The sequence below is a fragment of the Hylaeus anthracinus genome, unplaced genomic scaffold (genome assembly GCF_026225885.1).
Source record: "Hylaeus anthracinus isolate JK02 unplaced genomic scaffold, UHH_iyHylAnth1.0_haploid 27320, whole genome shotgun sequence".
NCBI lineage: Eukaryota > Metazoa > Arthropoda > Insecta > Hymenoptera > Colletidae > Hylaeus > Hylaeus anthracinus.
The window spans coordinates 1-16,090 of NW_026535127.1; the positions used below are offsets into that span (position 1 = coordinate 1).

Genomic DNA, 16,090 nt, shown 5'->3' on the forward strand with positions numbered 1-16,090 from the left:
AGAGAGAGAGAGAGAGAGAGAGAGAGAGAGAGAGAGAGAGAGAGAGACGGGTTGCCCCGGCGCGGCTCGCTTCGAAGAGAGAGGAAACGAAGGGCTCCGAGTAAGCAAAAGCCGATGGAGAGGGAGTGGGACGGGAGTGAGGAGAGAGAAGAGAGGAGAGAGAGAGAGAAGAGGAGAAGGGGAGGGAAGAAAGTGGAGGGGGGGGAGGGAGAACGACGGGAAAACCGGGGGTGGGGAGAAAGAGAGTGCAGCGTCGAGGCAGAGGAAGGCATTTGAGAGCGATTATCATAATCGCGCGTCATAACTCTGCGGGCTTGTCTACCTCGGCGGGGACCGATTGGGCCATCGGGGGCCTGATGGCCTGACCAACCAGAGGGGCAGGGGACGGCGGCGGTGCGACCGGGGCGAGGGGCGCCCTTCGAGGGGACTACCGACGGTGAAACGAACGATAAAAAAGATTTCGACGAGCAACTACCCACCGCTTAAAGAATCTCATCGAACAACCCACAAATTTATATCCAATTTGTATATTACCGCTCATTACTTAAACCCATCCCATATATCGTCCGTCTATTGTTTCGTCTATTCGCGGGGAGTGCGACGGTTCGTCGACGTCCTCTTCCCTGCAACCCTCTCGAGTGTTTGCACCACCCGGGTGTCGTACGGGACATTCGTTTAGAAATCAATCGCGACGGAACTCGGTTTTATTCGACACTTTATTTACCGGAAGCCTATTTTACGGCTCTTTAATCGCGGTATTTAGCTATTCGAATTTATTTACCGCGTCGATGGTTGTCCACATACAGTGTTCAGTGTTTGGAAACAGACTTGGCTTTCAATGTATCCGGTAACAGTATCATCGGAGGAATTATTGTTAGCGTAGGCATTGGCATACGATACTGTAGCAAATTTTTTTTTTAATTAAAGTCTGTTTCTAGATAGCCCGGTAGATAAAGTGTTAAGACGGTGGTTCTACATATATCTCCTCGGCTCTTTATCTTTCTCTTTATCTTGTCACGCGCGTGTACCCAAGCGAAAAAATGTCACCCTTCAATTTCGAACGACCGAATGGTCGGGGGCGTTTAAGACCGCGATTCCGCGTTTAAGAAGGGCGCGACGCATCCTTTCGGCACTAAAATCAGTTTTTACGCTGGTCGTCCTTCGTCTTTTTTTTGTTTTTTTTGTTTTTTTTTTTTTTTTTTTTTTGTTAGTCAAAGCGCCAAACCCCACATAATTAAGTCCTTTGTCCGCGCTAATTCGCAACCAGTTTACACAGAGGCTAAGACCGGTCAGCGCCGATGGCCGGAAAAATATTCTCTCCGAAGAATACTGGCTACCCTTTGAATGCCAGCCTTTGTGCAGATCGCGCCAGGTACACACCTATTTAGCCGTTCCCCTAAAGCGCGTCCCAAAGGTCCTGCAGGGAATACGACTCTGCGCGCGATTCCTTTGTCCTTCGTTTCTTACGAACCTACTTTTCTCCCCGTATTGAATTTCTGTCTCAATTTTTATACACCACTTAAACCGTTCCTACGATTTCTAAGCCAGCACCCGCGCAGACTTCGACGGAAATTTTCCAAGGTTCTATTCGCGTCCTTCGGGTCAGGTACAAATGGAATTGTCCCTGGATTCCGAGGAGAAATCTGTCCCTTTGTCCAGAAATTACGTTCGGACGATACCGATGCAGTTGGTAATTTGCTCGTTCGAAACGAAATCCTGATTCGCGACTCTTACCTTTCGTCCAGATTTTCCATTTCGGGCACAACAAACTACAATTTTCGGGGTTCCTCCCTTTCACAACCGCGCAAATCGAACTGAACGTGTGAACGGCGATATTCCATTCCAGTTCGTTTGCACAGATTGACTTGTGCGAATAGCTTGAGCGTGTAAAAACGCACCATTAGACACGCGAGTGACCATTAGTCGCCGGTCGTACACGCCGGCGTGAAGGTGTTTAATTAACACCACTGTGGTGCCATGCGAAAACTATCTGGGAAATGCCGGTGGCACAACTGCGGGGCCATGCGAAAACTATCAGTCAGTCCAACCGAGAACAATCCGGGCCAAACGAAGCAATTTCAATTCGATCTGCGGACGGCACAGTGTCGAGTGTTTATTATGAAGTTAACGGGTTAAGTTTGCGTGACCTATTCCAAGTCATTCAGCTTTCTCTCTACGTAAGGTATGATTTGAATTATTACAAAGAACTCACCGGTGTCCATGGCCACCAGAGTGAGGGTGTATTCCGGGACCAGTTCCCTGTCGAGAGGTCGGAGCAAGAATATGTCCCCTGTGCTCGCGTTGATCCGAAACAAATCTGTGTCACCCTCCTTCAAGAAGTACCTCACTTGGTCGTTGTAAGGTGGAGTGTCCGCGTCGTAAGCCTTAACCTGCAGGACAAAATGCAGACGGTTAACGTTCCAGATCGTAATCGAACGTAACACAGAGTAGACTCTTCTACTCCGATTACCTGTATCACGAATCCTCCCCCAGGTGGGACCATGTTCTCCATGACGTACGCCAGATACGGCGAGTCGAGGAATACCGGTGCGTTGTCGTTTATATCGAGGACGGTGACGGTGATCTGGGCGGTGTCGTCACGCGGTGTTTCCCCGACTTCCGACGCGCAGTCCTCCCCTCGAATCGTCAAGTGGTACCTGGATTTGCGCTCGAAATTCAGGTTCTTCGCCACCCTGATCACTCCGCCGTCCTCCGATATAGCGAAGTCGCGGTTATCGTCGCCCATGGAGATGCTGTATCTCACCCTCCCATTCGCACCATCGTCTCGGTCCATCGCCGACACCTGTAAAATCATATCAAGCATTGCGTTGGTAAGATGCAGCGTTTCTAACTCCTCCGATGAGTAATTGCCAATTGAATTCGCGTTAAGTGAGCTCGTAGTTCTCTGTACAATTCACACCTTCGTTAAGTAGGGAATCAGCCAAGGGCGAGAGAGAGAGAGAAAGCGAGAAAGGCACCTAAGCGGAAGATGATTCACACCTAGGGTACGATCACGAGACGGTCACGGGCCTCGTCAAATATTATTCGATGCTCTTCAAACAGACCAATTCACACCCAACGTGCTTGCCACTTTGATCACTTGCCACCTTTTTCGTGGACGATTGGTACGCGTTACTCGTGTAATGTTGTCCTCGTTGTAAAATAAGGGAAACCTGTACGAACCTGAAGAACGCTGGCCCCGATGCTGGCGTTCTCGGCGACGGTGGCGGAGTACTGTCGAGGGTCGAAAACCGGTGAATTGTCGTTCTCGTCGAGGACCGTGACAGTGACTGTGGTCGAGGACGATCTCGGCGGTTTACCGCGGTCTTTCGCGGTTACCTCCAAGGTGTAGTTTGACCTTAATTCGCGATCCAACGAGCCAGATACGCGCAGCAGCCCGTCCACGGGGCCGACGGTGAAGGGAAGCGTCGTGTCCTCCAGGGAGTACTCCACGTATCCGTTTTGTCCTTCGTCCCTGTCCACGGCTTTAATGGCCATCACCACCGTGTTGCTCGCCGCGTTCTCTATTATCGATATCTTCGTAGGCGATATGAATTCCGGCGACATGTCGTTCACGTCCAGCAACACCACTGTGACCTGTCGATGGGGGCGATTTAGATCGTTGAAATTAATCTCTCTTCATACAAAAAAAAAAAAAGAAAAAAAAAAAAGAATCGATGACGAAATTTTTACCATTTAACACGTTGATCGCCGCGTCACCCATATATGGGTGACAGGGACTTTCCCAAAGGAATTACAAAAATTTATTTTGACGATCAGATGTTAAAGTAAACAAGTCCGGATAGGATTTGTGAATTTTGACCAAGTTGTTAAACTAGATACTAACGCGAATGTTAAATTATATAGTTCCCAATTGGAGAAGAACAAAATTTTAGCTTCGTAAATATTTTCGTGAGTATACATGTATCTGGCGTCGAAAGCGTCGAACTGAAGGTTCCTTGTTTTGAAAAGTATTAGGTAGGATAAAAATGGGTTCGGGTGTCGTTGGCCTCGTTCTGTGAGGTCGATCCGACAGCTGTACGTATCCTCGTTCGGTCCCGACTTTGTGGATTTATGGAGACTTTATTATACTTTATTATACGGTGGAGTGAACGAACCTGCACAGTGGACGACAACGGTCGCGCTGGTGGCAGAGGACTGTCGGTGGCGCTCAGGACCAGATTGTAGAGAGGGTTGCGTTCCCTGTCGAGCAGCTTCCGCGTGAAGAGGGTGCCGTTGGACGCCACCCCGAAGTCCCCGTCCTCGTCACCGCCCGCCACAGCGTAAATCACCCTGCCGTTATCGCCCGAGTCGAGATCCTGGGCAACCACCGTCAGGATCTGGGTGCCTATCGTCGTGTTCTCGACGATATCCGCCGCGTGAGGTCCTGCCTCGAAAATCGGCGCGTTGTCGTTCAGGTCCACCACGTTGCAGTAAACCGTCACCGTCGACGAAAGCGCAGGGATACCGCCGTCTGTCGCCTGGACCACCAGGATGTAATGTTGCACCTGTACAAAATCGTTGAGGTAGTTGTCACGTTCAAAAATACGGGGTGAAAATTCAGAAAGAAAATGTTTGCTGAACTTTATATTGAAAGTTTCCGAATTTTCTGAATTTTCTGAATTTAATATTGACAATTTGTCGAGTACGCGCGCACTTGGACCAACTTTCAGCTCGACGGATCTCATTGTAGATGATGAGCACAAGAAGAAATCTTGAGGATTCACTCATTTTTAAATGATCAAAATTAGCGGATATCACTTAATTATTTAATAAGTAAAAATGATACGTATACGTGTAATTTGTCGATCTAAAAAATATTTTCAAAATTTTTTAGATTTTAATTTAATAAAATATTTAATCCTCGATTAAATCGAAACAGTAAATCCGAACAGCGAATGTAAATCCGTCGAATCGAAGCTATATGAAACCGTCACGTGAACAAATTTTATTCTACATTTTCGATTCATTTTTTCACGTAGAATCACCGTTCTACTCGCTTGTACCACAAGTTTCGTAAAAGTACAGTCTAACTGCTATCGCACGCATCCATAATAAATCAATGTTACTGTTACTGCGCAAATTCTCTACGTTTAGTTTCGGATTTCAATGAATCATAACTCAAGTAACGGCACGGTCATTAATCGTTACCTGTTTATTTTCAAATGCACTCTATTAAATATTGAGTTGTCCGGAAAGTCCCGGAATGGTTGAAAACAAGTAACATGCATACCTTGACATACACCTCTTAAAAGGTGGAAAGGTTGTGGAACAAAATGGCACCTATGCAATTCAATAAATATATATTAAAACTCGAACGTGTTTTTGAATGTTCCTTAGAAATTGCCACGAACTTTCTGGACAACCTAATAAATTCACGGAACAACCGCTTTGTGGTACTGCTTTAGGTAGGAAGTACCCCGAGTCGTTCCATGAATTTGTTTTCGTCGAGTATCGCGTGTTCCTGAAATTCGACACCCTGTTTAACGATCCCAATGATAGCTAATTAACTAGATACCTAATAGTTGCCAAAGTACGAGCTGCGTAGGGTCTCTTGGATGCAAAAAAAAAGAAACAAAAAAGGACGAAAAGTTCGCATCGGAAATTCGACTCGTTCCGAGGGAACAGCTTTCTCTCGAGTGAGTTTTACGGAAACCCTTTTGCTCTTGTTAGACGCTTCCGCCTGTATCGGGTTCTCTTACGGTCCGCGCCTAGCCATTTCGCGCTGGGACTAATACGTGTTTCGTGGAAATAACCGTGTTGTTTCTCCGTTTCCAATGCACTCTCGAATCTTCCCCGAGCGAACCGTGAAATGCTCCCGCGGTCGTGTAATGATCCCGCCCTGGTTCTGAAAAGGCACTGGCGTGATGAAGGGTTCTATAAACTGCCCTTCTCTCTATGCAGCTTCTCCCCCTGTCGCTCCTCGTCTAAACGCCTAATACACCTCTGCATCCTTGTATAACGAGAACGTTAGCCCGCCTTGTACCGTAATATATACGTCGGTGGCGCAGCCTCCTAATCGACAAACCGTTTACAAACCACGAAACGCACCAACTTTTCGTTCGCACCGATATTATTCTGTCTCAGATTTATGGATACGATAAATACAAGCGGAGAGCGAATGAGGGTCTTCAGGGTCGAAACTGTCGCGTTCGAGTCTCATTGTCAGCAAAAATTTTTGGCGAGAAAAAATCTGACAAGGTACGCTAGAAAATTGTTTAGCGTCGCGGAGTTATCCGTACACCGATATCTTAATTATCGAGGAATCGCTATCGAGCATTCAACGGAGGGACGTGTGTCGAGTAGAGCGTACGCGAACGCCCTGGCGGAGTATAAAGTATGGCTTGTCTCGGAGATCGTAGACAGAGAACTGCCATTAAAAACGTCTGTTGATCGATCTGTCGGACTGTTAGCGCTAAACCCTAAATTCTAACGTTGCCTTCTAGTCGAAAGCTAATATAATAGGTACGCTCGAGCTTGAACGCAGAGGCGTGTTCATGGTTATAATCGTTGCCTCGGGCAGCTACGCCGTTTTACCGTACGTGGATCTATCCTCTGTCGATCGGACCACCGTACCAAAAATCCTGTCGCTCAAACCCTTCGACCCAGGGAACGTTTAATCTTTCTTACGAAACGTCTCCTAATTAATTACTCGATAATGGTCCCAGTGGACGAGCTTGAAGTAAAATCGTTTTCGTCCGAAGATTAATTAATCTTGGCTATTCCTGTATACAGCGAAGTCTCCTTAAATGCACAAGCTCGGTAGTGAACTCGTGCGTTTATCGCAGAGAAATTTGTGCATTTAAGGAGACTTTATTAGTAGTTACTATAGAGTCTATGGATAGACGACCGAATGTATTATTTAGGTATTAATTGTAGCCACTTGGAGGCATCGCTGTCTTCTCCGGCGCTCGTTGGGACACGAGGCTGCTTAGGACGCGGGAAGGACGTCGATTTACGAGTAACGGTCGCATCTCATGATCGCCGACCGCGGTGAATTCGAACGTCAACGTGAAAGCGAGACACCGTGAAAGCCTCGAGTCGTGCAAAAATTCTGCGGGACACGCGATATACCCTTTACACTTTCTAAATACCGTTGCGCCGGAGCGACCGATATCGCCGCAATTGATTGTGTTAACGAACCTGCTCGTAATCGAGGCTGGCCGTGAGCGTGAACACGCCGGTGCTGGAGTTCAGGGAGAAAACGTCGTTCGCCCAATCGGATATCAGCGTGTAGCTCAATTGATTGTTGGGTCCGTCGGCGTCGGCGTCCGTCGCGACGACCTGACCGATTCTACTACCCCTGGGCATGTTCTCCGGTACGTCGAACGAGTACGCGGTACTCTGGAACGTGGGCGCGTTGTCGTTCGTGTCCGTCACCTGGAAACCAAAACGATACGTTCAGATTGCATGTTAGGCAGCTTAGGTCGGGGTAATTCCAATTGCTATTTGCTAAATTAAATTTGTGATATGAGTAGTCGTTGATTTTTCGGTCGCTCGACCTCAAACTTATACAGGGGTACAGTAATTGTTCGGGCATGCGCGTCGAACTGACGCTCCTCGGGTTGAGACGAAGGTACTTCCAGCATTTCTCGGATCTGCGTCAAGACGGGTATGTTTTTATTTGAACCATGGCTTTCGATCAATCTAACCTCTAGGATTGAATGATAATACCTAAGAGGGAATAAGAACAATATTATGCAAAGCGATATGCGTATGATTCTATTTTTCCTGGCTGGATGCGTCCCAAAGAAGGCTTTGAATCGCGAATGATTAACGATAACAATAACCATTGCGATTCGCGTTTAGTTGATCTTTCTCCGGGAAGGTACTCGACGATCACGCGAACGCCATTCCTCGCCTGATCAGAAGGAGGAGAAAGGTAGCGAGTCAAGATAAACAATTCGGAATCGAACCTGACGCTTCCTGTTCCCTTTCGATCGCACTTAACGTCGTTCTTGAATAAACATATTTCAATCGGCGCTCGAGACAACCGGTTGCGCCTCGCTTTCGAGTCTCACGTGGCGCTGGCTCTTGCAACAATTCTTCTAACAACATTTCTTCGGGCGTTCCGTAATTAATTATTGTTAGTCTCGGAAGCGTGGCTCGAAAATCGTGGATCAGCGTAATAAGGCATTCCGAAGTTTACTTACGCTTTGATAGTCGAAGAACGATAAAAGGGTCCGAAGGAGATGCGTTCGTTCGTTATCGTTCCGCGACCGTTTCTGGGATTAGCTTACGAACGGGGAAATGGAAAAGTTAACCCTTTGCACTCGAGGCCTTTTTTTCTGGTATCTATCAGCAACTCGAGATGCTTTCTTACCAGTCTGTTGTCGCGAATGCTAAGGTTAGATTGACTACGAAAATGAGATCTCTAATTTGAGATTTGAAGATCGGGTCACCTTTGCCCAAGGAAGGAAAATGGGAAGGATCCCAATATTCCGGGTCTAGAATCCCAAACGAGACCCTCTGTATCGATTTCAAGAACCGCGTGGTGCATACTGCATCGATGAGACCGAACCGAGTTTTTTCCTTAAAAATTAGCAAACTTCGAAGCGTTATAGCTTGAAAATTAATAAAAATCGGGTAAATACATTACAGCTTAATGAATTCGTCTTGGAAGGTACTATCGCGTGGTATAAAAAAAAAAGAAAAAAAAAAAGTATGTAGTTCCATTTGAAAAACGAAATTTGACCATCATATCTCGTTAAATAACAAAGTTAACACAAAATTCCTTCTCGCTGAAGCATGAGCCCCATTTTATCACGCAATTTCCATATTTCAAATTTTGCATTCGACCGATAGTTTTGGAGTTGGAGCTCCGTATCACTTCAGCTGGGACAACCCGTACATTTCGTTCGAAGCCAAAGTTCGCGATCGAACGGGATGAATAGAAACGTAACACCGGCAGTAAAGTAAAATCTGAATCGCTGACGAAGGAATTCCCGTTGGTAAAGAATATTTCCACTGAACTTCGGGCTCCGCCCCTCTGAATACGATCGAAAGCTACGGGTGGGATACCTGTAGACCGAAGAAAGCCATCCACCGCACAAGATCGGCCAATTTTACTCGTCTCCCAGGGATCCGCCGGCGACGGCGCTGAACATTTTGTCAAATACGAGCGGAATATTGCTCGGCCGCGACACCCCAGAGGTCCCGATGGAAGCATCCAGGCGGTGCATTCCTCGCGTCCCGTTCGTCCGTTAAAATTCCACGGAAGCCCGCGAGACGGTTTCGGGTAGGACGTCTCGGGATTGTACGAGTCGATTGGCCCCGCGCGGAATCGTATCGCGGTCCGGCTAGTTCTCGTAAGTGGCAGCCTCTTCTCCATAGCGATTCTCTATCCGGGGGAGGTTTGCGTGTCGCGGACGTCTTTGCTCCCGGGGGATAGAGAGAAAGAGAGAAAGCGAGCCGGTCGGAAGTCGGGGCACGGTGTGTACGTCCGGTGAACAGGTTTCCAGCGTCGAGTGGGATCGACACGCGGTGGCGGTATAAAAGAATAAAGCGGAGGTGGGCACGGTTTGATTAAGGAGGGTTCGGAGACGTTTGCAAAAAGTGACGGTTGCCCCGAGACGCGCTGGATGACGAGGAGGGAACCGAAAGGAGAGTAGAGACAACGATGACCGAGTAGTAGAAGAAGAAGAAGAAGAAGAAGAAGAAGCAGACGACGGAGAAGAAGAGGAGCACCAGCTGGAGGAGGAAGACGACGAAGAGGTCGACGACGACGAAAGAGGAAGAACGAAACGCCGCTAAGAGGAACGGAACGGAGATGAACAAGGATCGCACGGGAGGGGGAGGAGGTTCTTGACGGGAGGAGGAGGAGAGGAACTCTTCTATGGTCGTCGAGAGATGCGGTGGGAGGAGGAGGGAGGGGGGGGGGGGTTATAAGGGGCCAGAAGGGGCAGATTCCGCAACTGTCGGCAGCGGGCCTCTTTCATGGAGTCCCAAAGAGCCGAGCTATGATCGGGACTGGCATTCCTTTTGCCTTTAAGAGACCCGGATAGAATAGCGGACGGCGGTCAGCGAGAACCTTAAAAGAATTCCCAGCCATTACACGTCATAAGGATAATTTTTGCGATTGTCTCCGAAGGATCCCGGGCCCTGCCCTGTCCCAGCCACCGCTGCTACCGTGGATCAACCTCTACCTTCGTTAAACGACCGGGGCCGTCCTTTCCTCGACGTTTTTTATCGGCCGCGAATCGTTTCGCTCCGCCAGCGTAATGAATTACAAGGCGGAACGCACGGGAAACCGCGTCGTCTCGCGACGCGCTCCCTGTCCACGACGGTCATCCGGGAAAATTCAAACGGCGACTATAAATTAGGGAAAGTATAAGAATAATCAAGACCTCGAATAATAGAAACGGAACTGAAACCACCGCGGGAGAGTCGGAGAGAAAATTTCTATCCCGTACGATTTCTAATTACGGCTCTGCCAAACATGGTAACGCGTTCTCGAAAAACCGCGTCGTTGTTGCGCGCACGGTGGCCTGCCTCTCCCGAGATCAATTTATCATAATTGTTAATTGATTCGGTACTAATCAATAGTGCTGGAGTAACGGAACGGGGGGGGGTCATAATGGCCGAGATAACAGTAGCGTCGCGTGTAATTATGGGATAATCAGTCTTCAACGGTACCCGACAGAACTTCGTCGATACGGAAACCTCGGACGGGGTTTCTTCTCTATTCTTCTCGCGGAACAAGAGAAGCGACGTAGCAACTTCGCGATGGCCACTTCGTTGAACACGGTATCGCGTTCGATTATCGGTTCTACGAACTGGAAAACTCTTGCGAATGTTCTCATTCAACGTTCGATTAAGGTGGTCCTTTCCAATACTGTAGTACTCAAAACAAAACTCAAATACAGAAAATATTAATAACGGTATATTTTCTGTAATAATATTCTTGAGTTATTATTCGATTGTGATTTTTAATAAAAAAGAAAAGTACGTAAAGATACGATTACAGTTGCAATTAATTGTTCAAGTATTATTCTATCCAACGTGCAAAGGATATTTTCGATTCTACTGCAATCCCGGGCTCGCGTAATAATTCCGAAGTGGCCGTAATAATTCGATCAGCCGGGCGTATCTGAAAATGCGAAAAAGCGAGAGCTGCACGAGACCTTTTCAATCGGAGCCGCGATCGCCGAGTAAAAAATTAGGTCGAGCGAGGAGCGCAACACGCTAACGGAGAAGAAATCTACCTGGATGGTTAACGTGACGTCGGTGTGTTGGGATCCATCATCGGCTCGGACTTTCAGGACATATTTTTCTCTGGTCTCTCTGTCGAGGGCCTCCGCGAGCGTCAGTTGTCCGGTGGTCGGATCGAGCTTGAACTGGCCCTCGTCCAAGGGCACGTAGTTGTCCTGGTTCCCATCAAGACGACGATTCGGCACCAGGGTGTAAGTCAGCGTCCCGATCGTGTCCGGATCGAACGCTTTCAGGATCGTTACCTCGGTGTTCGGAGGCGCTTCTTCGGAAATTTCGAATTTCCACGTGCCTGGGCCCCAGGTGGGTGCCACGTCGTTCTTGTCCAGAACCGTCACGCGAACCTGCAATTCAAAAATTCGTGTCGGATCACAGGGAAACATGGAAACACTGTGTCAACGGTGTGTCGTCCTACGAAAGTCATTCACAGCTTGGAGGATATGCTCAGGTCGACTCGATCTACGAATTTTTGTCTGAAACTACGCTGGATTCGATGAACACTACTTGTATGTCCCATTGGGTGGCGCGAACGTGTTAGCACGTTGACTGGCAGAGAAATATTCTTGAAAATTTCTGCTAGGATTAAATATTATTTGAGACTATTGGAAACCAAAAAATCCAAAATACATCAAAAATACACGAATTTCATTTAAATTCATTTCCTTTGAAGCTTAACTTTCGGAATTAACTTTTTTTAGTTCTTCACTGTCGCCCACATATGGGCGACGTGGCGATCAACGTGTTAAAGGGACCGCGTGCGTCAGCTGGGATTCCTTCGTTCGCGAAGTTGCTCGTAAAATTAACAATCGGGAGAATTAACCGTCGAGTAGAAATTAATCAACACGTTTCGATCGGACGTATTTCAATCGAGTAGAGTCCGATCTTCGCGCGAAGCGAAGGCGCGCGTAAACGATAAATCGCGACGAGAGGGCCCAACGTTGGTTTTGTCGGTCGCCAGGATATAATTATGCGCAATCAATATAAATCTACGGGCCGTTGTTGCGCCGAAGTCACGGTATGCATGCGAAGAATCGTGAGAAAGTTAGTTTTTCGATCCGACTTGCGCGCATGTCTCATTTCATTAAATTGTCAGTCACGTCAGCGGCCAAGGTTTATGCGACTACCAGAAGCCACTGTATCACAGAAACGGTCGGGAGAACGGTGGTAGCGCTATTGAAAAACCGTCGCATCGGTGTACACGTTCACCTATCACTCGTCAACTAGATAACAAATTTAATGCAACTTTCGCTCTTCGTATCAGAGGCACTTTCGGGACCTGCGCGAGTCGTCTAATTTCTCTCGAATAGATTTTCGTATGGAACTATACTTATTCACTTCCATGGTTTCGTTAATACCGTCCCTTGGCGAGGGACGCGTGTAACGCCAAACGCGGACGACGTCTTCGAGAAATGAATACTTGGAGCATGCGTATCCGAGCTTACGTAATCGCTAGCCAAACGCATCGATCTTCCTAATAATTAGTCGGACCTGGCCCGTCGTTGATAAAGTGCGTGCCATCGATTATTGCTCTCTAATCGTCTAGGCGTGCCACGGGTCGTACGCACAAGATGACGAAACAATAGCCAGGCTCTTGTCTCGTCAGAGAAACCCACGATTCCGAGGCGTCGGTTCCGAACGAATTTCACTTTTTAATTATTTCGCAACGCGGGACTCCGTAGCTTGCTCTAACCGCTTTGAACTCGAATGCCACTAATCGAGTACGTCGCGTAAAATTAACAAAATCGAACAGTGGAGCCTTTGCCGAAGCTATTAGGTTGTCCAGAAAGTTCGTGGCAATTTTTAAAGAAAACTTCAAACGCACGTCTGAATTGTAATATACATTTATTTATACGTATATTTATTGAATTACACAGGTAGTATTTCGTTCCACAACCTTTCCACCTTTTAAAGGATGTACATATATATTATTATTTATTTGTTTACGAACACTACTTGTATGTCCCATTGGGTGGCGCGAACGTGTTAACACGTTGCCTGGCAGAGAAATATTCTTGAAAATTTCTGCTAGGATTAAATATTACTTGAGACTATTGGAAACTGCATAATCAAACATCCGTCGTGGTATTTATTTTTGTAACTTCATCCAAAATACACGAATTTCATTTAAATTCATTTCCTTTGAAGCGATCAGTGCGGTCATATTTTGTTTATTTGTGTAGTTATTTGTTTTCAGCCACGTCGACATATTCAGACCCGCACCACCTATCGAAAATCGGCATGGACTTTCCGGACAATCCCGTATTTAACACGTTCACGCCGGATCGGCGGCGTGTACCACCGGTGGCTCGCTCTCGCGCGTCTATCGAATGGCGTGTACCATCGCGCCGCCCCATGGCAAGAAACAAGAACAACGCCCGCGTGTTAAACTTTCCAGTGAATAGCTGGTACAGTCTTCGATAATTGTAAAACATCTATTTGAAACAATGCAACGACCATTCTTAATACATTTTACACCATTGCGTGTGCAATTTGATCGATATTGCTTGAAAAAACGAAGAGTCAGCGAAAGCCAAAGGTACAGTTGTTGAATTTACGCAAGATTCTCCGGAATGGGCCATCCATTCAACGACCGACCATAGGAAGCCACCGTATCGTTAATTGCGTTTCCATCTATCGACGGCTCAAGCCAAACGACGTATCCCAAGGCATAGTTCGCGCGATACAGCTTATCGTGTATCGCGTTAAACCCGGTAGCAGCTCAACGACCTCTGCGAATGTATAAATTATACGAAATTCATAAGTAACCACGTATTTCCATAAAAACTGCTGGCGTAGAATCCTCGAGGATTACCTGAAAGATATACGAATAGAACCACGGGAAAACTGTTTATACAAATCTTCTCATCATCCTACATATAAAACTGTGTCTATAGAAAGCTGTAATTTCAATAATTCCAACAAATCCCCGCTAGTCTAACATCTTCTACTAACGCTTCTATTATTTGCTTCTTTCAGAGTTCTGCCGGATTCCACCATCGTTGAGCACGGGAGTAACCCGATCGTCCGCGACAACGTCGAAGCGATGTTCTAACCTTCCGAATTCTTGTCTCGTTCCGTGAAAACGTTCAGGTGTGTCTAAGACGGTCGAGGCGGCTGATCATTGAACGGGAACAGTCATCGAACCCTCGTCGTCGAACGGAGAGAGGTTAGCTCGGGCTCCGTCTCGGATGCTGCGCCGAGGGAATAAGGTACGAGTCGGGTCGCGAATTTCGCGGGAGGAATGCCCGCCTCGCGGGGACGGTCGCGTCATCGTCACGATCGAGGAACAAGGAGACGGGAACGGCAACAATAAGCAGACAAATCAGTGCGGTCATATAGCTGTCTCGGATAGAATATTCCTTCTTCTTTGCTCCTCAAAGGGTACAGGCGAGGAGACGGCGGAGAGAGGGCCGAGGTATATGGGCGGTAAGAAACGCCCGGAGAAGAGCATTCGGAGTGCAAGGAAAGATGGTATCTGCGTCAGCGCGGTCGGGGATCAGCGGATCGGATCGAGTCGCTCAGCGGGGGTTTCTTTGGGTCATGCACGAAGTGAGTCCCATTCTTCTGTTTCCCCCTTCGCCCTGCTCTGCCCCACGCCCCCTCTCCGTTCGTCTTTCCCCTCTCGCTCTCGCCAGCTGGGCCTTTCCCTCTCTCGTCCAACGGCAGGCTTCTTCTGTCTTTTCTCAGGCCGCGGACTCCCTCGCTCCCGACGAGTCCCTACCGTTCTTCCTTGTTCAGCTACGTACCGATACTCGGGCCCACTCCCCTCTCTTCGCATCGTCCTACCTTTTACCGAACGAGGTCCTATGGGTTCTCTATGAGGGGTCGAACCACTGACATCGCCCGATTAATAACGTATCTTCGTGGGGGCCCCCATAGACCACGAAGACGACGACCAGCTCGGGCCTTAAACCTACGGAATTCTGTGTACCCATCGGGGACAATAAGATATATATCTACTAATAATTCCCCGGTGCTGTCTGTACAGCAATTTTTTCCTGGTTCGCGTTCCGTGCCCTGACGAGATTAAGATATTTAGGAAATCGGAGGTGTAGCTCGATCGGTCGTGCCTAACGTTGGGCGTTCGAGGTGACTCGGTTGAAATATCTCTTCGTATCTAGAAGCTACGCGCTCGTAAAATATCGTTAGCCTCGATGAACCTTATACCCGGAAAGACATCCAGACCCCGCCGTTAATTTTCGTATACCACCACGGTGCGAACTGCGTATTTTATTCGTCGAATAACGAACAGTTTACGTACTTCGCTATTTTCTATTTAATGCCGAATGTCGCGGCAAGTCCGAGGAGAACCTGCCTTTGGCGAACGCGACGTCCTACGAGAGCCAGCTACGAGAATCTCCGTCGAGTTAATAACGCTCCGCCGAATGGATTCCCATAGGGTACGGCGCAACTAAAGGGTACGCTGTAATTCCGTCTAGCGGCCGGAGACAATAAGATATATATCTACGGTTCTTACGACTAATAGCTTTGTTTTCTCGTGCCACGACACCGTCTGTCCCTGGACGACCGCGCCGAGTCGTAGATATGTCCACGTCGAAGCCAGCCTCGACGACGAATACTCGGGCTTACGGTCGCGGGCTCGATCGTTTTTCGATCGTTTAGACTTCGTGAACGTTCGCTCGCGACCAACGCTAACGCGCCATTCCCTTTTAGGGCACACAGCCCGCGTACACATACGCAACGTTCAGCGTTGCGGTGAACCGAGTTATGATACGAAATGAATTTAAAAACTCGCAGGTCCTCGATCATAGATCGAACGACAGTGGTTGAAAACCGACTTACTAGAATACAGGAGAGGAAAAGTAATTTATTATCGACTCCTTGGAATAGTTTGACGAGTCCGAATGCGACGAGTCTCGTG

The 16,090-nt window shown here is 47.8% G+C and overlaps 2 protein-coding genes across 2 annotated transcripts; both read right to left on the bottom strand.

Annotated features, from left to right (window-relative positions):
- Positions 1-1,206: 1,206 nt before the first annotated feature.
- Positions 1,207-2,824, bottom strand: LOC128893283 (cadherin-related tumor suppressor-like). The gene is made up of 2 exons (XM_054154137.1): positions 2,471-2,824; positions 1,207-2,390 (listed from the first exon to the last, which is right to left on the bottom strand). Exons 1-2 carry the CDS (start codon positions 2,822-2,824, stop codon positions 2,148-2,150), a joined length of 597 nt encoding a protein of 198 aa, XP_054010112.1. The 3' UTR covers positions 1,207-2,147.
- Positions 2,380-14,205, bottom strand: LOC128893282 (cadherin-related tumor suppressor-like). The gene is made up of 5 exons (XM_054154136.1): positions 14,161-14,205; positions 11,205-11,552; positions 7,144-7,380; positions 4,119-4,583; positions 2,380-3,597 (listed from the first exon to the last, which is right to left on the bottom strand). The coding sequence occupies exons 1-5, from the start codon at positions 14,203-14,205 to the stop codon at positions 3,133-3,135; spliced, it is 1,560 nt and encodes a 519-aa protein (XP_054010111.1). The 3' UTR covers positions 2,380-3,132.
- Positions 14,206-16,090: the final 1,885 nt, after the last annotated feature.

Coding starts and splice junctions, on each gene's coding strand:
- LOC128893282 (XM_054154136.1), bottom strand. CDS start 14,205: ATGGTGGAATCCGGCAGAACTCTGAAAGAAGCAAATAATAGAAGC. Junction 11,553..14,160: donor AAGAAGCAAATAATAGAAGC/GTTAGTAGAAGA, acceptor TTTGAATTGCAG/GTTCGCGTGACGGTTCTGGA. Junction 7,381..11,204: donor ACGTCACGTTAACCATCCAG/GTAGATTTCTTC, acceptor TTTGGTTTCCAG/GTGACGGACACGAACGACAA.
- LOC128893283 (XM_054154137.1), bottom strand. CDS start 2,824: ATGCTTGATATGATTTTACAGGTGTCGGCGATGGACCGAGACGATGGT. Junction 2,391..2,470: donor GGGGAGGATTCGTGATACAG/GTAATCGGAGTA, acceptor TTTGTCCTGCAG/GTTAAGGCTTACGACGCGGA.